At 40.2% G+C, this 21,535-nt stretch overlaps 1 protein-coding gene across 4 annotated transcripts in view; it reads right to left on the bottom strand.

Moving 5' to 3' along the window:
* The window catches only part of Opa1 (OPA1 mitochondrial dynamin like GTPase), a 74,191-nt gene extending 53,110 nt beyond the window's left edge, over nt 1-21,081 (bottom strand). Inside the window, exons 1-7 of one of the 4 annotated variants that reach the window (XM_036203480.1) lie at nt 20,846-21,063; nt 15,043-15,361; nt 14,314-14,410; nt 13,011-13,118; nt 12,503-12,556; nt 11,434-11,501; nt 3,532-3,642 (exon numbers count right to left, since the gene is read on the bottom strand). In XM_036203480.1, the coding sequence (XP_036059373.1) occupies nt 3,532-3,642; nt 11,434-11,501; nt 12,503-12,556; nt 13,011-13,118; nt 14,314-14,410; nt 15,043-15,361; nt 20,846-20,877 (789 nt within the window). In that variant the 5' untranslated portion in view covers nt 20,878-21,063. Of the gene's footprint in view, nt 1-3,531; nt 3,643-11,433; nt 11,502-12,502; nt 12,557-13,010; nt 13,119-14,313; nt 14,411-15,042; nt 15,362-20,845 lie in introns of all 4 variants that reach the window. The other 3 variants (XM_036203482.1, XM_036203481.1, XM_036203483.1) reach the window with 3 other exon arrangements.
* Between the last annotated feature and the right edge of the window lie 454 nt (nt 21,082-21,535).

Genomic DNA, 21,535 nt, shown 5'->3' with positions numbered 1-21,535 from the left:
ATAGAGTTTAAAGTAGTCCCAATACAGTTACAAACAGCACATACAATGAAAACAGTGTCTCGTACGACAAGTTCATGTACAGGTGCACTGACTTCTTGACAGGGCACTGAGTTGTCTTACTCAGGTTTTAAATGATAATTTTTGTATTGACATAGACATTAATAAATCTTGTCCATGCTACAGAATGTTATTTTTTGATTTTTAACTAATTCCAAATGACTTTTCCAAATTTCCCCATGTTTTCATAGGTGATAATACTTGCTAGAAATGATAGGTCCATTTTTCTCCTTAAATGTTTGTTTGAAAACCTCCTAACATTATTTTGTAAAGAGATCAGTGACACAAACTTTGTTTTCAGCCTTGAGTGGTGAGCAGAGACTTACTGGTGTAATACACTTTTCCATTTTGATTACGTGTGCTCAGTAGACTGGACAAGAATTATTAAGTCTCTTAAAGTGTGAGGAGCTAGGCAAATTGAAGAGCCCACGACCCAAAGACCAAAGAAGAACCAGATCACTCCATATTAAGACCACATATTAAGATCATCATTCTGTAATGTATGAGCATAGAAATTTGTTATGCAGATTAAATTCCTGACTCATTTCAAAGATACTGGGATTTACTTTCTTCCACTAAATATCCATCCAACTGTAGCAAATTTACAATAAGATATATAAGCACAAATACTTCCAACTGTTTTTGCTTTACTTTTTTCTTCTTGAGACAGGGTCTCTCTATGTAGACCAGGCTGGCCTTAAACTCACAGAGATTGGCCTGCTTCTGCCAAGGGCTGGGATTAAAGCTTTTTTGCCACCATGATCTACTTTGTTTTGGTTTTACTTTTAAATGTAAATTGAGTGATTTCTTACAATAAATATATCCTGAATTACTATAAAAAATTCAACTTTACTCCGCATGTGGGACAATAATTAAGAAACTAATATAATTAAATTACAAAGTTAAAATGTTAATATAAGCCAAGGTCTACAAAAGGTTAACCTAGTAGTTGGGTTAAAAAAAGACTACATAAGAAGTCAAAACAATCAATTAGAATATTACAAAATGGCATACTTCCTAGCTGCTTCATTTAATAAGGATCCAAATTAATGCTTTAAGGTAGGTAGTACAGTAAAAACTGAGATCTCACTTTTTCCCTAAGATAAAGGATAAAAAATTTTAGGTTTATAATACTAAGTATTAAAGATTGGTAAGAAGCAATTTTTATAGGTTTCTTAAGAAGCTAGCATGAGCTGCCTCTCCTTTCATTTACTGTAGTTATTTTTAAATATGTGTGTGTGTGCATGCACATGCATGTGGAGGTCAGACGCTTAGCTTGCTATCACCCACAGGGACATTGTGACCTCCTTAGAGCCAGGGTCTCTCACTGCTCTAGAGCTCTCCAATTAGACTAGGCTGGCTAGCCAGGGAGCCCCAGGGAGCCCATTTCTGCCTCCTCAGCACTGGGATTACAAGAGCGTGCCACCATACCTGACATTTTCACATGGGTTCTGGGATCAAACTCAGGTCCTCATGCTTGTGAGGCCTATACTTTCCCCCCTACCTCTTTAGACAACTTAGTATGTTTTCCTCAGCTACTTACAATATGAGACTCACATTTTTTTGTGTAATATATTTAGTTTTTATTATGAAATTAATTTTAAAGTCACCCTGACAGGAATGAAACAATGGTCTTGAATCAGAGCTTTTCCACAATCCCAAGGCTGTGAACTGAGGGAGAAAGGGTGGGATCTTCCACACAAATGAGCTCATGTGAAGAGAACCTTAGCTCCTCCTGAGAACACTGACTTCAGAACTGATTTCCTTCTAGGAAGTTCTTGTGGCTGTTCTGAAATAGTCAATTATGGATCTGAGAATCTCTGGAAAATTCTATCTGCACACATTACTAGGAGAAAAACAACCAACACTTATGGCCTCTGCTGATCTCTTTGCTCAGAAGATACAGCCAAAATTTTTAACAAAATACTAAAAAAACAAAGACCTAGGTTCTTCAAGAACAGAGAAATAAATATTTAAAGGAATTAAAAGTGCCTGTGGTTTATATAGGCCTCCTGCTAACCTCAGATGTCTGGAATGATAATTGCAGGAACACAGATTTGGCCATGATGGTGAAGAGCTAACAGCATCTCTGTCCTAACCATAGTGGAGCAGAGGAAGAAAGCATGGAACTGGGCTTTCAGGACGGCATGAACGGGGCCATTATGGGCTGGCATCAAGTATTTTTAATGTGCCATTAATGTTCCCACAAAGCAACTAACTACACAGTGGGCAGGACCAAGCCCTGACTGGGGTCCCACTAAGTGTTCCTGTATAGACAAAGCAGACAGAAGCCCAGCTCTGTCACTCTAGTTCACAAACCCGAAAAGAGGAAGAAAGGGGTTGAGTAAATAACCAGCAACTAGAATGATATCCTTAAGTCTGAAGACTTGTAAAGCAGGCATGTCAGCTATTGTAGAAGATCAACCGGTAAAAAGGTCAGGATTAGCAGCATGTTGGTATAATCTTAAACTTCATCTTAGGTCTTAAGATGGCAGACAGAAGGGCTGCATTTCAATCCTATCATTATGAAAAGAGACCAGATTGTGCTTGGCACTATATTCATATTTCTAACATTCCAGAACACACAAACTCTTCCCACTCCTTTCTGTAACAAACCTACAGGATGGACAGCTCAGTGACAGCATCTGACTTCTTAGAGGATCTAAATGATATAGTACAACGCATGGAATTAGAGGATGTTTAAATAAGTCCTTCCTCAAGAAATCTACTTTAACCCCAATGATGAAATAACTTGTTTTCTTCTATTTATTTTATCCATCCATTGAAAACTGAACAATATATAGTTAGTTGTTGGTTGCACAGCCATAGGATTGAGAAAAGCCAGGGAGTGACAGTGAGTGAATTATGATGGGCACTCTCAAGCAATAACCACCACCAAGATTAGCCAGTAGAAGCACTGCATCGAGTGTGTATCTGTAATATCCCTTGATTTAGATGTAAGAGCAAACGAGAATCTAACTATATATGACTGACTCTTTTCCTGGGTAAGGTTTGTACATAGCTTTCAAACTGATCTAAACACTGAATTAGTTTAAGACCTGCATATAAATGCATTATCATTATACTTCCTTCATTGTACAGAACCCAGAGGCTGACCCTGTGGGCCTTTGGCCTCATAGTTAAAAGCCTATTTTTCAGAACTTCATAACAGCTTCAAAACCCAAGTATCTGAGTGACTCAACTGGATCACATAAACAATCATTCAGATTCACCCTAAATACAAATCCATGGATGCTCAGGGATAACCTAATCTTCCGAACCTAAATTCCTATCCTTGAGCTTATATTTTGGGCTTTGTCTACACTATCCACTTTAGGGGGTATGATGTATCTTTTTTATGAATTTGTTATAATTTCCAATGGTGGAGCCAATCAACAGATTAAGGCGACATGATCTTGGCAGAAATGGCTGATTAGTGTGATGCCTCAGTAAACCCCGGAAACCATCCATCACCTTGCGCTTCTGTTGGGCATAGCTCGTGCTATACTGGCCAGCGGCTCTGCGTGCTTCCTCTTCGTGCTCTTGAATTTGCTGTTGTAAGAGAATGAGCTCACCAAGCAGACCCTGCCATGAGTTTACAATGAGGAGAAGAGGAAAATTGGGGAGGAGAACAATGTTAAACCAAAGGGTACAACAGAAGAACAGATGCAAGACAGGGAGGGATGGAGAGCTTAAAACACAAATGGAAACTCATACACCCACAGTGCCATCCCACAAATGGGCTCTGCACTGAACTTCATCTCCCTCGGGAAAAATAAAATAGCATGGCTTACAAAGTGAAAGTGAGCATGCAGAGACTGCCGACTTAATGGCCGGCCAGACAATGCCAACACAGAGGGAAACTAGTCTATGGGCATGCTCAAGGAAGGCAGCATGGCAGCTCCCTGGACTTCTTGGTAGAACTCTTTATAAAATTGCCCATCTACACTAACTAATGTATGCTGTTAACTTGAAACGTTACATAACCAGTTTGACTGCATTTTTACTTTCTATGGGCTGTTTTGACATAAAATAGAATAGCCTCTGAGAAAGTAACTGAGTACATACCAATTACTAAAACAAAACAAAAAACATAATTAAGATACAGAGACAGTACAGTTATTATGAAAACTGACAAGTAAAAGCTAGCTAGACTGTATTACCTTTTTATTTCAAACACTGATTCTACTCAATCGTTAAAGGTTAAGCTGGTACACTGTGAATATATGTGTTCACATGTGGTACAATGGCACAATACCAAAATATTTGTGACCTTCTGTCTTTATGTCCCTTTATGTTGTAAACTGCTGGCCTATGAGCTAGCCAACTTTGAGATAAGTGAAGAAAAAGACAACTGAGGATCAACAGTGATACTAGACTGATGTTTTCTTAATCAGAAAAACTAACTGGTATGTTCCAATAAACAATCAATTTGAACAGTGTAGTGTGTTCAAAAATAAGGGGCTCAGACTTACCAAGTCAAAACTAAAGGCAGCAAAGCTAGTAATCGCTAAAACAGCCTAAACCAGGACTTTAGCTTTAGATTTCAAAAAATAATTGGGCATTTTTGTTTCATTCTTAGTTTTGATACTATGACTACTGTCAGTATCAGACAATGAATGAAACTGATTGACAGCAAATCAAAGGATGAAAGCAGCCGACAAAAGAAATGTCAGCATTTGTCTCCAGATTCAAGAGTACAAAAGGTACTCATTTATTACCTATCTATTAATGCACTCTCTCTCTCTCTTTCTCTCTCTCTCTATATATATACATACATACATATATATATATATATATGTATATATATGTGTGTGTGTGTGTGTGTGTATGTAGATCTACGATCATTGACAAATTTACCAAAGTCACTGCCAACTATCTTAATTTTTCCCGTAATTTTTATCATTCCATACATCAAACAACAGAAAGTCATTTAGCAGGGTTATCCACTAGCACATTTATCTTGATCATCTTGTCTTCTAATCACCCAGTATTTGGATGACACAAACAAGTGCTTAAAGAAGGCTTCCTGGGTTAGCCTGCAGGTGTGTCCAACCCAACAGCCATGGGCCACATGCAGCATAAACTTACTTAAAACATTGTATTTGTTTGACTTTTTTAAAAAAGTCAATTGTGCAGTTTTCAAGTGTGAATTTTGTAAATGACAACCAGTGTCACAGTGTCAAAAGGCTGGACATACCTGTTAATATTTACATACCACTAATACTGACTTATAAAATGCCAAGTAATTTTGACTTAGCTTAACTACCCGGCCTGGAACCACTGCTCACATCTAAACACGGCTATACAGTTAATTTGTAATATCTGTTAGACCACCCTGAATCACCCTTTCTAGAGACACCTCACTCTCCTTCCAAGTCTGTTACTGAAGCAGATTGGTGAAATAACTGTTACCTCCTAAAAAAAAGTAGGAGAAAACAAGAATTAGACACAGAAAAACCATTTACACTAAGCTATGCATCTTAAGCTCACTTCCCCAGCTTTCAGGACCAACTAATAAGCTGTGCAGCCTCACAACAGCCAAGAGGCAGATCTCAAGGACCAGACACACAGATGTACAAAACACACCTCTGCCAGCAACACTCTCCTGAGCATGAACTCTTTTCTCTCAAGAAATCATCTTTTAAAATATATTGCTGGGCGATGGTGGCGCACACCTTTAATCCCAGCACTTGGGAGGCAGAGCCAGGTGGATCTCTGTGAGTTTGAGGCCAGCCTGGGCTACCTACCAAGTGAGTTCCAGGAAAGGCGCAAAGCTACACAGAGAAACCCTGTCTCGAAAAACCAAAAAAAAAAAAATAAAAAAATAAAAAAAATGATTATGACTAACAATTACAGAAGATAACTTCTACAATTTACTTCCTGTAATTTATCAAAAAAAGAAAAAGAAAAAGAAAAGAACGCCCCTATTTTTTAGAGACAGATCTCACCATGTAACTCTGGCTGGTTATGTCTTGAACTCACAGAGATCCACCTGTCTCTTCTGCCTCTGCCTCCTAAATGCTGGGATTAAAGGCACGTCCCACCAAATACTCTTTAACACTACTTTAGTCATTGTTAATTTGACACTATAATTTTGTCTCATGTTTCAGGTATAACATTTACAATTGTAAAAAAAAGGCAGCATTAAATCAACTTGGTTATAGCTTGAGTTCTAAAAACCAACTGAAAATGCTAGCTTAAAATTTAATGAGTTTGGTGGAAAAGATTTTTAATAAATTTGAACTACTATGCTATGGTCTAAATACTGGCTCCCACAAATTTCTAGTGGAACCCTCATTGCGGAAGTAAGAGAACCAGGGCCACAGCATGGTGATGAGGTCACAGGGCCTCCAGGTCAAGTGTTCTTGTAAGAGATGCCAGGAGCTGCCTAGCCCCTCCTGCCATGTATATAGACAGTGCTCACCACACGTCACCCCTGTAGGCACCTTGCTCTTGTAGTTCAACTCTAGGACTGGAGGAACACACTTCTGTTGTTTGTGGCCTTCCTTTTATAAAGCTTGAACAGGCTATGATGACCTCACCTGCTATGTTACCCATAGGGTCTCAAAGGCCGGTTTCCAGCATGCCTCCTATCTCAGCCTCCCGAGTGGCTAGGACCACAGATATGCTCCACTCTGTTTATTTTAATACCTCGCATCTGAACTAAGGCCTGACGTATCTGAGATGTGTTATCACCCAGGTAGAGCAGGGGTTGGCACATGTTGCTTCAGTGAGTCAAAACACAGCTGATTTTTACCTATCAATCACCTTAGTTTCTAGTTAAAGATAATCTAAAAACTCTTTAGAAGCTACAAGGTCAGTTGTACAAATCATTTTCCCACTTTCCACAATCTCCAGAAGACTTCCTAACAAAGCCAGGAGAAGAAGTTAATCAAATGTTAAGGTACCATTAACACATAACAACTCACAGCAAGTTGTCATTGTCCCCTAAACAGCTTTATTTATTTACTTTTCCTCCTCATAATCTTTCAAGGTGATCTCCTTTTCCAACAGAGGAAACGAGGAACTCAGAGAATCTAAACGATTTGTACAAGGTTACAGTTTAGAACAAAAAATGGGACCTGTGATTCCAAAGTCTGCATCAGTACCACCCAGCAATAGTGCACAGCTATTTTCAAAGTGCCTTTGGCCCGCTAGAATCAACCTGCATTTCTAAGAGCACAATGGCAGGCACATGCAGATTACCGCAGAGCAGAATTGGCGGCCTACAGTGGGCAGGCTGAATAGCTGAGAGACATATGGTCTGCAAATCCAAATAAACTATTTCACATTGGGACCCAAAAGATAACATTTGCCATACTATGTTTTTGTTTAGTAAAAAAAGTTTAGGCAATATTCCTAAGCACTACTTTTGAAACTCTGAATAATTCTGCTATTTGTTTAGCTAAAAACAACTGGTTTCCTAATATATAACTGCTCCAGATATTTATGAATGCAAATTTGTTACTGGTTGTCAAAATGAAACGTCTTCCCACTTTGGGTTACTGAATTTGCTTCAATCAGAAACAGCATACTAATATAGTTTACTACTTGGACATTTTCTACAAGTGGTTTTAAGAGACAAAACAGCTATCAGTAATTATCAATATTACAATTTACATTAAATCTTTGTTTCTAAGTGGTACTTACAACAGTTTATTGATACATGTTCAAAGTATCTCTTAAATGACATACACACGCAGCATGCTGCATATCAGGCAATGCAGTAAGGCTGTCTGCTTCATTCCATTTTCCTCATGGGCACTTCCCCTCCTTCTGATCGCTCACTTTCTGATCTACTATACACGTGCTGTGGATTCTTGCCAAGAACAATCTCATCTATATTTGCAGCTGTTAGCTGCGTAGGAAACAAGAATTCTTCAAACCTGTGGTTACTTTATGGTGCTGGCTTACAAAACACTAGAACAGGCTCATTTCTCTAGTTCCTAATTTGGTTTCTGGAAGTTTTAAGTTCTCCAGATCCCAAGGATTTTACCAAGTTCACACGAATATTTCCTCCAGTGAATAAAAATGTAAAACTTTTTTTCCAAATTTTAAACTTTTGATTAACACGACCATTTATTATAAAGTAGTATTACTATATGCCAATCATACCTCAATAAAGTAGTTCAAGCTAAAAGTGAATTTGCTACCCTTTTCAATGTTTATTAATGAAGACACATATCAGACCTTTTGATCAACACAGCGTAAACAGTGTCCACAATCTAAACAGAAGTTCAGGTAGAAGCAGATGATTGCTCAGGCTGAGCAGTCACATGGCTTCTGTGCTTTCTGAAGATCTCCACTGTAATTCCCCAGACACAGACAAGTCTAGTGAGCTCAGGACAGGAAGCACAAGCCATCAGCTCATCGTGTCGGTCCTTCTTAGGCCACTTTACGTGATACCTGTGTTCCCTAACTCCCTTTACTCTCAGCTGGCTCTGTGCGTCCTAACTAGTCCTCTACTGCCAAGACCTTTCCATTCTGTCCTACCACAAAGGATGGATCTTCATTTCCGTTTGAGCTGTAGAAATGTATTCCACTTACTACTACCTTTTTTTTTTTGATCTGAGGACCGAACCCAGGGCCTTGAGCAAGCACTCTACCACTGAGCAAATCCCCAACCCCTTTTACTACTATTTCAAACAACCGTTTTGCATTGCACTTATTATTCTAGTAGAGAAGTCTTGCCAGAAACCACAACCATGAACCTGACAACCATTAAACTTAAGCATGACTGCTTCAAACCCTCAATACAACTTAGGTGAAATCAGGCACATTCAAGTTGGAATGGCTGTTGAACAGAACATGATTTTAAGGAGAATATCTTAAGATCCAAGACTAAACCAACTAAAAGGTAACCAGAGAAACTCTGGATGTCATCCTAGCACTTCTGATGACCATTCAAATCTTTTTCTTCTTTCTTTCTTTCTTTCTTTCTTTCTTTCTTTCTTTCTTTCTTTCTTTCTTTCTTTTTCTCTCTCTCTCTCTCTCTCTCTCTCTCTCTCTCTCTCCCTCCCTCCCTCCCTCCCTCCCTCCCCCCTTCCTTCCTTCCTTCCTTCCTTTTTTCTTCTTCTTCTTCTTTTTTTTTTTTTTGGTTTTTCAAGATAAGGTTTCTCTGTGCAACAGTGCTGGCTGTCCTGAAACTTGCTTTGTAGACCATGCTGGTTTCAAAGTCATAGAGATCCACCTACCTCTGCCTCCTGAGTGCTGGGATTAAAGGAGTGTGCTACCACATCAGGCCGATCACTCAAATCTTTAAAACTGGTATCTGAGGGGGCTGAAGAGATGGCTGAGTGGTTAAGAGAACTGGCTGCTCTTCTAGAGGCTAAAGGTTTGATTTCCACAGCAGCTCACAATGGACTCTAACTCCAGTCCCAGGGGACCTGACACCATTTTTGGCCTCTGTGGGTATCAGGCACAAAGGTGGCACACAAGCAAAACACCCACACACATAAAAAAGAAAATAAATGAATAGAAACTGATGTCTGAATGATCTCAAAAAGGCTACCACTGGCTCAAGTCTCCTTGCACGATGATATTCAAACATCACTTTGTAGGCAAGGTCCATCAGATCATACCGACTTATCTGCATCCTGTCTATTTACTCTCAAGTATCACAGGCAAGAGTCAAACCTTAGCAATAACACTGTGCATCACCACAACTGAAAACTTTCAGTGCAGCTGGACATGCTTTTGCTCTATTAGCATGTACTACAATTTGATTTAACCTGTGCTAGAAGCAGCATAGGTGCAATTCTATACTTAATACTTACGATAAATCACTGGAAAACTGGTAAGCTTAAACAATTTAATAAATACTTTACAATTATATGTATATGTATGTATCTGCACGTGGAAATGTATACATGCAAGTACACTACCCAAGGACTCCAGAAGAGGGTGCCAGATCCTTTCACTCGAGTTTCAGGTGGCTGCACTGGAAGCCCAGGCAGTGCCCTCAAACAGTCATACCTCCAGCCCCCACTTTAAAAAAAGCAACAAATTTATTTTCATGTCAATTGGATATAACCAAATCTACAAGAATAATTAAATTCCCAAAGATAGATAGATTCTTTTGCTTCATCTACACTGCAGAGGTCAATTACAGATCACTCACTTATCATCATGCAGAGTTTAGGGGAGTCATCTGAGCTGAGTCTAAAATGAGTTCTCTGTTTACTAACGAGATCCCACATAGCGTCAGTGACAAAGCAGACACCGACATACCCAATCGATTAGGCGAAGGCACTGCTGCCACTGCTCAAGGGTCTACCTGACCACACCTGGCGCAAGGGCTTCTTCCTCTCAGATGACTTCATCTCTTCACCTTAAGTTAATAGCTTTCTTTGCCAAGGCTTCTCCTGGCTCAAAGTAGTCACATTTGATAAGCTCTATTATCTAACTCTACTGCTCAATGCATCAAGAGTGTTCCTTAATTAAAATTATGTGTATTAAAAACAGGTCAAAATGAAAGCAAATATATATTCTATAGTACGTTTTACCTAAAAGGTGAAAGAAAATAAATCTTGGAAAAATATTTAAAATTTGGAATAGCATAAAAAAAGATCCAAGTTGAAAGAAATTATTTCTTCTTTCTGCTTAATAATCATAAATTATTCCTTTCCTATGATGCTTTAAAATTTAGTTTAAACTACATAGTGCATATTTAACTTAAAACATTTATAGAATATTGTGCTTATAAATTAATTGAGGCATTATTTTTACAGAACTTTACATGTAATCTCCTTTTCCAGTTCAAGAGGATGAAAGTAAAACCTAAGAATAAGATAGTGGGGCATATGATTAGAAATGAGGAGTAGCTCCTGTTAACACCTCTTCTGTAACATTCATATGGATTTGTCTGAGAATGTACCAAAACTGATGTACTCTCAATGGACTCATCCACACACAACCATGTAGGTTCTCAATATATAAGAACTGACTTATTTGCTAATAACCCACTTTCTATTCTCTCATATCTTTTCTCTAAGCTAACATAAGTCTCCAGAAGAGGAAGTAGGCTCTGTGCATAAATCTGGTATGCCCCGCACATTCTGAGGCCTTTTGGAGATCTGTGAACATGTATGAATGAATACATGTCAGTCTGTGAAGTCCCAAGAGAGAGAAGACTGCTTAACCGTCTACACCATCCATTCCCACATGTATTTTCTAACAAACCCTGGGATGGTCATTTCTCAGAGCATAACCAGAGAGGATGGGCATCCCTGATTCTACTCCAGAGCTGCTGCAGGTACACCTGCAGTTTTCACCTAGTATGCATACAATTTTGCATTTTCTAGTAATGGATTAGCATTTTCAGATCTTTGAAAGAGAAAGGAAAAGTCAAGTTCTTCAGGACTCCATACTTACCTTCCTATAATGCTTGTCACTTTCGGATCCATGATCTGTTGCTCTAAATGCTGTTTCTCCGGGTGGACCTTAAAGATAAACACACAGTCCTTTGAATTCCCCAGTGACGTCAACAACTTGAGCTAAATTCCAAAAGACATCTAAGCAACTACCAAGTCAGTGGGGTGGGGAGACAGGACACGGTGGCAGAGTAATTGCCTAGTATGCATTGGATGCCCAGCTTTGTGAAACGCAACCCAATCAATACAAACCCAGACAGGCCATGCGTGCGCCTGCAGTCCCAGCACCCGTGCTCAGGACATGGAGCCTGGGCTCCACAGTGATCGGGGTTCAAAGAAAACCAAACAAGGTTTGAAGAATATGCTTGTATTTCTAAGAAAATGACCGGCAATCAGCGACAAAAATTTTCAAAATCAATCTGTTTTTAAAATATAAATGAAAATCATAATAAAAACAAGACAATCTTCGGTAAAGGACTTTTTCTTTTTTTTTCTTTTTTTTTTGGTTTTTTGAGACAGGGTTTCTCTGTGTAGCTTTGCGCCTTTCCTGGAACTCACTCGGTAGCCCAGGCTGGCCTCGAACTCACAGAGATCCTCCTGCCTCTGCCTCCCAAGTGCTGGGATTAAAGGCGTGCGCCACCACTGCCCGGTCAAGGACTTTTTCTTTAAAAACAAGGGAGTACTTCAATTTAGCCAAGTACCACTGCCATCAGACAACATACATAATACAAAGCAAATTTAAATGTCACTATGACAGGGCAGATGAGACAAGCTAAAATTACTTTTCATTTCAATTATCAAAAATAATTTTTTTCAAGAAAACACTTTGGCTAAGCAAATTTTCTTTTAATAATTTTAAGTCATGTATTTAGCAATTTTAGTTTTGTCATCAATGTAATTCTTTTACTAGTTCCACCAAAAGGGTATAAGTTTGCCTAATATAGTTCTGGGTTTAAAGATCAGCATATATAAGCAGGATTATAAATTTGGTCTGCAATTTTATTTGTGACTAGTTTATTAGAAGCATGTAGAAGGCATGTTAAGGTCAGCAAGAATGTCTGGTTACACACCTAACAAGAGAAGTGGGCCAGAAGCTTCTATGACTTCACTAACCAATTTGTGACCTGTGAAGAATCAGCAAAAGGGGAAATAAAAATTTAATGAGAAAGAATAAGCAAAGATGTCTGAGATCTCAGACTTATACCATATCAGGGCAACTACGCTGGGATAAACCTCATAAATTGCATCTCATATGGCCTGTAATAATTAGGTTTTGATTAAAGTGGCAACAGTGACTCTGGGCAGCCATGAAAAGCAAGTGCATAGGTAGTCTCATCTACTTGTCAATAACAGTGTATTTTCACTCACCGACTAAAAGCTGAGCACACATTTCCTTACAAATTTTCATGTGATTAGGCTAATGATTAAAAAGTATTGTGAAAACTTTGTGTTTATCTTGTGTTAAAATGCTTTTGGGTTTAAAATGTTTTTGTTTAAAAGATGAGAACAAATATGATCATCCATGCCTTTTCCCTGAGGTTCCTAAGTCTTGAAGTTAGGTGAAAAGTCCCTCCTTACCTGTGGTGAAGAAATCTTTCAGTAAGCTGAAGCTTTCAGCAAGCTTGTCCAGGTCTGGAGCTAACTTAGCAAGGTCTTCCGAACTGGGAAGGGCTTTTCTAATTTTCTCTGGAGAAGACCAAAACAGGAGTCACAAACAGTCTCAAAGTAGGACAGAGCAAACAAATGAGGACCATAAATGTGTCAACCTGTTTATACCTCAAGCCAGTCCTACAAAACATTTCTTACTGTCAACTCCACTTACAGATGAAAATCTAGAGCACACAGAGAGGAAGTGAGGGAGCCAGGCAGGGCTCAAGACCTGGCAGCCCAGCTCAGAATCTAGACTGTCAGTCACTACACCGAGATACTGGCAAATACATTCTGTTGCACAGTACTAACATGAATTCTTTTTAAAAAACGAAATTGTCCCTTTCCTAAAAATACCTTTGTTAACATGGTTACCTTTAAGAAGCACCATGATAAAGCAGTTATGCAGATTAATCCCATCTCAGTATGTCTTAAAAAGGGACTGAAGGAAATACTCCAAGCTTTTTAAGCTCATCTTGAGTTACTTGTAATCAGCTATGAACTTTACCCTATGCTCACCTACTTGTTAAAGGAGGGGCGGGGTTGCTAGGGCTGAAGCCACTTTGTATACTACTAGACTTTGAAGGAACTTGGCTGCAGAAAGTACAAATAACCAAGGTAGTCAAGCAAAGAGAGGGGTTCTGCTTAGGGTCCTAGTATGTACGATGCAGGCATTATTGCACAATACTGAAACAGTGTTTGGAAAGGCTGCTGGCAGCATGGAAATGTGCTAGGTAGCAAAATACAAAATACCAAAGTACATATCCCCATGACGATACAATTTTTAATAAGAAACCACAGCCAACTAACAAGCAAAACCAGAAGAAAATATTCCATAAGAGTGGTGGCAGCCAAGATAAAACGACAGACCGTTGGATACTTAAGTCTCATACTTTTCCCCTAGGTTGGCAAAAGGGCTCAGTGGGTAAAAGTGCTCGTCCCCAGGCCTGTCAACCTGAGCTTGTCCCTGTACCTATAGGATCCCTTTAATTATAACCCCCCCCCCCACCAATGTCTTTGACCTTCACATGCGTGCATTGGCATGCACATGCGTTTCTATATGTGTGTACACACAAGTGTAATGCAATCAAAATTAATTTCTTTTACAGATTATTACTTTCATTATTAAAACTATCACATATTAGACTCAAAAGTTAAAACCATCAATGCAACTATTTCTATCCGCCCCCACCTGCAGAATCCAAAAGCTATTTTTAATGTTGATGATACAAACCCAAATCAATATACTCATCAATTTCCCATATAAAGTCAGGCACAATCCACTTATAGTCACTAAGGTCTGGTATCATATCTTTCCATTCATCAAAGGTCTAAAAGACAAGAACATATGTCAATGAGACATCCTAAATGCCATGTACCAATATAAAGAGAAAGCATGTTGATTAAAACAATCTACTAGGAAATGTATCACATGCAGAACCTTTACGGCACAAATTTATGTGAGCCCAGGTCTTTTAAGAACAAATCTGTAGGCGGGTATGTAGAATGAAAGCAAGTACTCTTCTATCAGATGTGGGAAATGCAGAAACTCACAACATTCCTACTTCAAACAGGGCTCATGTTGGCACTAAGTAACACCGTGAAGCAAGGAAGATGGATGGGGAGAGGTCACCTTGCCTCTAGACCCAGGGCTCTCAGAAATAATCCTGTGAACATGCCACCTTACTTTCTCTCTTGTGTTACTAAGTGGCAATGTCCAGAACCAAACTTAAGTGTTTTTACTCCCAGACCAGGGCTCCATCTTCCAGATTATCTATAATTATAGTTAATATTTAAATGGGACCATTGAAACAACACAGGACATTGCAAATATATACAGTTAATGTTTCAACAGCTAATTATATTTTACTCACTAAAGAAAAATGACAATTTCTTTCTACCATGCTATACAAATTTACAGCATTTTGGAATAATTAGACCTGTAGTAAGGAAGTAAACTCACTTTTTTGGCTGTATAGCCACCTCCAACAGCAGATCCCAGTATGATATATCGAAGTTTTAAGAGCCTTGCAGCTAACCTTGCTGGCCAAAAGTTCCTGTGGGGCTGGTAGCCATATTTAATTGGAGACAGTTTTAATTTATGTAAAGAAAGGTTAGTTAGAGAAGAGAACTGTTGAAATGATGTCCTTAATTGGGGTCTTTGAAGCTTTAGGGCGGGATGATGTGAACGATAAATACTTCGTGAAACCAGATGTAGTTTTTGGAGTGGGAAGTTTCTTTGAATGCCAGAGCTGTGTTTCACTAGTGACTGGCAGACTTCACTGAAAAAACAAAAAGGATGGGGAAAACATCAGAGAAGGTAACAAAGCCTGGGAACTGACAGAGAAGAACACACATGCATACAGACCCTCCATGCCCATCAGATGATAGTTTACATTTGCTGTGTGCCGGCTCATTCAGTCCTGTTGAAAACCCTACCATGGAAATAATTACACTAGCCCCATTCTACAGACGAAGGAAAATGTGGGACAAAGAAATAAACACAACTTGCCCAAGAAGACACTGACAGAGGAATAGAGGTGGAATGTAAGTCCAGGCGCAGGGACTCCAGACACTACATGTTAATTTACTATATGTGGGCTGTGATATTACTGGTCCAAGGAATTGAAACCAAGGAAGGAAGAGGTGGGTACTAGTTTGCCAACAGCTGTGCACTGTAACAGCTGATAATGAAAGAGCATGCAAAATTCTGCTTTTAAGGACAAAAATTCTAGCAGTCAAGAATATCTGCTTGTTCTGCCTCCCAATCCTAAATTAGTGCAGAAATGGAAATTAAGTTAATCTTGGTTCCTTAGGAAAATACAAGTAGCAGAACAGCCCTCAAGAAATGAGATCTCACTGTAGAGGCTAAGGGCCCGGACTCTAGCCTACCCTCCCTCCTGCACAGAAGAGAGTATTCGCACAAGAAGCCTACATGCCCTATCTTTTTCAACCACATCTGGTTCCATCCTATCGTGAGGTACGATGCTAAGTAGTGTTAGAATGTCCATTTGTCTAGTTACACGAAGCTGAGAACTTCTCATACAAAAGGCATCACAGGCTGTAGCTCATTTCCAGTTATGTCAGAGATATTATGTTAGATATTTTCACAAACCCAAGATGGGAATGGAGGGAGACCAGATCCCTCTTATTCCCCTAGGGTACTCTTGAGCAGGGAGAAATGTGGAATTTGTAGATAGAATATATCTATATATCTATATCTATCTAGAGAGAGAGAGAGAGAGAAAGGGAGGGAGGGAGGGAGGAAGGAAGGAAGGAAGGAAACACAAAATAGCTTCAGGAGAGCCTGGGTCCAAACCCACCAGCCCCCTCTGTCTCTTCTAAAGGGCTTTTAAAGGAATGCCAAGGGGTAGAGCAAAAGACCTCCCCCAGCACAGCCAAGTGCAGACCATCCCAAACACCTGGTGCCCTTGCACGTGGTCCAGCCATCCCCTAATGCAGCCCTGCTGTGTAAAGCAAGCTCAGATCTCAGTAGGAAACCTCTGTGGGCTCCCACATGGGAAAACTTGCAAGAATAGATAGCTCCTTTCATAAACTGTTTCAAAAAAACGATGTCTTGCCTAACAGTGGAGGAGAGGCTGACACTAGGCAGTTCTGTAATAAAGCCTGAGCTCTTTCCACAAGAGATGATGCTGGACAAGTGAGGAGAGCAGCACACGTCAACAGCTGCAACGTTGGAAATGGGCTGCGGGACACTCTGGATCCCTCAGGGCAGCCTTGCTGTGACCCAGTGTTTTGACTGTGTCCCCCTCCCCCCCCTCACCCTGGGGCCTGCAAAGAACATAGCAAAGGCTAGCCCAGAGTAAGGGCTTAATGTCACTTCAGTATTCATTTGTACTGAACTTTCGTATGAACGAGTGATTAAATAGCCTTTTAACCTTCAAGAGGTTATTTCTACTTTTTAGAACGGTGCTAACCCGAATATAACCCCACCTAGGTGAACTCTAAGACCAAGTGCTGCCCTCGGGCATTTATATCTTTATTTTCTTCCTCATTTCTCTCCAAATCCTCAAATATTCCTATTTTCACAATGGTGGCAGCAATAAACATAAGACACAGGGACAGGACGTTCCAGGTCAGTAGTTAGAAGCACAGTACTCTTCAATTGTTCCCTGGAGGCATAACGGACTCAAAGCAAATCCCTGTCCTTAAGGAGCTTCCAGTTCAAAGACAGATAAAAGCTCACTCAGGGGAAGGCTAGGCTTCATCAGGTAGTCTATTTTTTTAAAGTGTTAAACATCTTATTATTACTTTTTTTTATATGTATTGGTATTTTGCCTGCATGTACCACACATGTGCATAGTACCAGTAGAAACCAGATGAGGCATTGGATTTCCTGGAACTGGAGTTACAGATGGTTGTGGGCAGTCAGGTGGATGATGGATATTGAACCCAGGTCTCCTGGAAGAGCAGCCATCTCTCCAGCCCCACATGGTGGTATTCTTGATATATAGGTAAAAGGGTAAAAAAAGGAGGAGGAGGAGGAGGAGGAGGAGGAGGAGGAGGAGGAGGAGGACAGCAATCGCCTCTGGAAGCAGAGCAAGCTGTCAGGGAAGACCCAGGGATCCTAAGTGCATGTGTATATGTGGAGGAGGCTCCCCAGAGTGAGCTATCATCAATTCTGGCATTTGTAGCAGGCTCCAATCACCTGTCCACTACATAAAAGAGGAAAGTTGTAGGTGAAATGATCAGTAACAGAAAACACTAGTCATCATCCCTGTCACTAAGGAGCAGCATGGACAAAGCATCTGACTCAGTCACTGGCCCTTCGTATTTAAGTCACCAGACCACCAGACCCTTACAGCCAACCAGCAGCTCTTAGCATGCTAACACTTGTATTGACAGGATCCCTGAAAACACTGCAACTTCAATAAGAATATGTCCAAAGGTACTAGAGAATACAATGTTTATAGATTTAAACATTAAAAAAAAGAGCTTAGTGAATATTTAAAACAGCAAAGTTGCATTTATATACATCAATAGCAGAAAATAAATTGAGGATACTGGCTAGGATGCAGAATAAAGAAAAAATGCAAAAACAAAAGCTGTGATGCAAAGAAGTGGCATGCAGCCCATGGGGTCCACTGCAGTGGTCCACTGGGATCAGGGAATAAAGCACTGGACATGAATATGCCTGTGCACTTCTGGGTGCCTGTGCAGGCTTAAGAGGCTTCCTGTTTGTTTTCAGTAGAGTCCCCCTTTTATTGGGCATACTCAGAAACAGACCGTAATATAAAAAGGACTTTACAACATGTAGTTTTGTGACTTGGCTTACAGCTTAGAACATTACAAGCATTCTCTCTTTTACAATGGTTAAGATAATTGTGTAGCAGGCTGGAGAGATGGCTCAGAGGTTAAGAGCACCGACTGCTCTTCCAGAGGTCCTGAGTTCAAATCCCAGCAACCACATGGTGGCTCACAACCATCTGTAATGGGATCTGGAACCCTCTTCTGTATAATAAATAAATAAATCTTTCAAAACAAAACAAAACAAAACAAGATAATTGTGTAGCTTGGAGAAAACACCAACTAATCTTGCAGAGAGAGGTATATTTAATGTCTTTCTAAGATGACCTCTTATCTTTTAATATATATGGAGAAAAAAGGGAGTCCATGTCTTTATTTTGTAAATGAAGAAATACTGAATCTACCTAAACAATCTCATATTTTTTCAAAAGTATTTAGAAAAAAAAAGAACAGATGCAATGGATGGAAGAACATAAAGTTGAAGAAAAATTTTGCAGGAACTCAAGAAAAAGTTTTTTTTTTTTTTTTAAATCAAAGGTCAGACCATACCAGCGATGAACAAGAAAACCCACAGTTGAACAAAGCCTTAAGAAATCTGAGACAAAGGACAAAGTCAAGAAAGATCCTAACAGAGGCAGTGAAGAGAAAAAGACTTCTTTCTCTAAAGAAGCATGAAAACAAAATTCAAATGTGATGCAAAGCAGATCACCACAAGTCATCTCTTGCTCCACTACCACATCTTTTACCTATATACAACTGTCTAGTATGAGATTTTTTCATTATTTTTACACAAACACTTATTGCACCCCCAAAATGTTGGTCATCAGTCTTCCACGTGACTTGTCCAGGAGGAGTATGTGTGTGTAGAAAGTCTGTTTCCATCCTATGACTAGAGCAGGACTAGCTGCAGCATTTCAGAGCTTGCAGAGGAACTACAGCAAAAGGCAAATTCCAGAGCTTGGGGCTTTCCCCCTTTCCATATACCCAATCTACCATTAGCTAAGCTGTGCTTTGACATGAGACATGATAAAGCCATGACTGTGGAACTCATAATTTCAGAAACAATTCAGCATAATGGTAAACAACTGATTAAATAAACAATACAAACCCACACATCTGTTTATCTGTCTATTCAATTTAAAGTGTTTCCTACATACTTTGGTGTTTAAAAAGAATATGCTATCTTCTGCACTTTCTTTTGTTTTATAGAAAATTAGATGTCTCAATATTAGTTATTAAATAGTGGAAATGAAAAGTTGTAAATGGCTTATTTCAATATTAAAGGTTGTGAATTGAAATTAAAATCCCACAATATTAAAAATAACCACATTGTAGCAGAGGCAGTTCCACTTTTGGACTCATAACTCTGACAAAACAAATGGGTTCCACTCCTTTTAAGTATAATAAATCATCTACACCATGAAAAAGTTCCTAGCCGGGCAGTAGTGCCGCATGCAAAAAAAAAAAAAAAAAAAGTTCCAGGGAGTTGCAGAGATGGATGGAAGGGTTAGAAATGCTTGTCATATCTGCAGAGGACCTTAGTTCGGTCCCTAGTATCCACTTCAGGCCGCTCAACCACTTGTTCTCCATTTCCAGGGGGATCTCACTCCTCTACCCAGATAGGGCACCTGTACTCTTGTGCACATACCGCCCTCTCCCATACACACAATTAAAACAAAATCCTTTAAAAATTCTAAATAAAATTAAGATCAATGTCTAAAGGTGAGTTAATTCAGGAGAGCTACATTTTCCCAATCTTTTTTGGTACATATAACTTCCTAATAATCAAATGTCTGAAACAATGTGTTAAGCTTGGAACAAATTACATATTATTGGAACACATTACACATATAACATAAAATTTACTATCATTAAAGTGCATAAGCAAACAATTCACATAAATCGAAATATTTTATGATTTTTCCACTTCAAAACCAGACTAGGGCGACAACAGCAGCGTGATTAGAAAAGTGGCGCCACACGCAGCAAGTGCACCTCAACACTGAACTACTTCTTCTCTGAGGAGGGCATCTCTTCATGTGCGTCACTGCTCTAGATCTGACTCCAGCCACAGGGTCAGGCAAACAGGCAAAGCCCAAGCAGCTCTAAGTGCAAAGTATACATGGCGTACGGCTGGGAGAAGACAGTTAAATGAAAGGCACACATAGAGAACACAAGGACAGAGCCAGGCGAAGAAAGAATAGCAACAAGAAGCAACCAGAGACAGAGATAACAGCGAGATCACAAGGGCAGGGGCAAAAGGGACACCGATGATGGGTCAAGACTGAAGGCGTCCAACATCTTCGAGTTGAACAAGGAGTGGTCACCGGCCAGCTCCTGTCACTTCGGGTGCTCAAACATTTGTGAGAATTTTCTTTGAAGAGCCTCGGCCTGTTCTGAGGGTCACCTGCACATTCAGGAAGTAATGATGGGACAACCCCTCTGTCCAAATGGCCCAGAACGTGACATAACAGGGCCAGGTCGCAGGCCGCACTTACCAGGCCACGGCCGCCCGGCGTGCTCGCCACATCCCGCCAGCGCAGACCACACACAGGCGCCTAGACGGCCACGTGGGAGCCCCGTGTCGGCCACAGTCCGACTCCTGCTCCCGCAATGACCCAGGAAAAGGCCCTCGGCAACAAGGGCATAGAGCAGCCGCCGAGTCCCTCCCAACGGCGCATGGACTTCCGCAAGAGACGGCCAGGCACCCGTAGTCAGTCCGTCACCGAAATAATCACCCACAGGAACACTAGGAAGGCTGCACAAACGAGCCGCCGAGGACGTGCGCATGCACCGGAAGCCTCTGGGCGGGGCTCATCTAGTCGCACCGCCCCCAGCTCCGCCCTCCCAGTGTCCGGGTTGGAATTCTGAAAATGAGCTTCCCGGCCTAAGGATTCGGAGCGAGAGGGTTGGGTGAGCTGGATGCATGAAATACACACGACGAATGTTTATTGGGAGCAGCCAATTTAATGAGATCTGTTTAAAAGCATTTTCGTAGAACATCGTGGTAGACTATCCGAAAGGGACTTCGGACAGTTAAGCTCTAGAATTGGAATAAATACCTACGGTGTTTAATGAGGGCGCAAATGATTTTATTCATTTTCTCTTTAGCTGGCTTTCATTTGAATTTTATTGGCGCTGATTTATTGAAATAGGCCTTGTTAAGATCTCTTAACAGCTCCGTATCT

Source organism: Onychomys torridus, chromosome 12 (assembly GCF_903995425.1).
Source record: "Onychomys torridus chromosome 12, mOncTor1.1, whole genome shotgun sequence".
Taxonomy (NCBI): domain Eukaryota; kingdom Metazoa; phylum Chordata; class Mammalia; order Rodentia; family Cricetidae; genus Onychomys; species Onychomys torridus.
The sequence above is the reverse complement of the archived record's forward strand: the minus strand, read 5'-3'. Positions and strand labels throughout refer to the sequence as shown.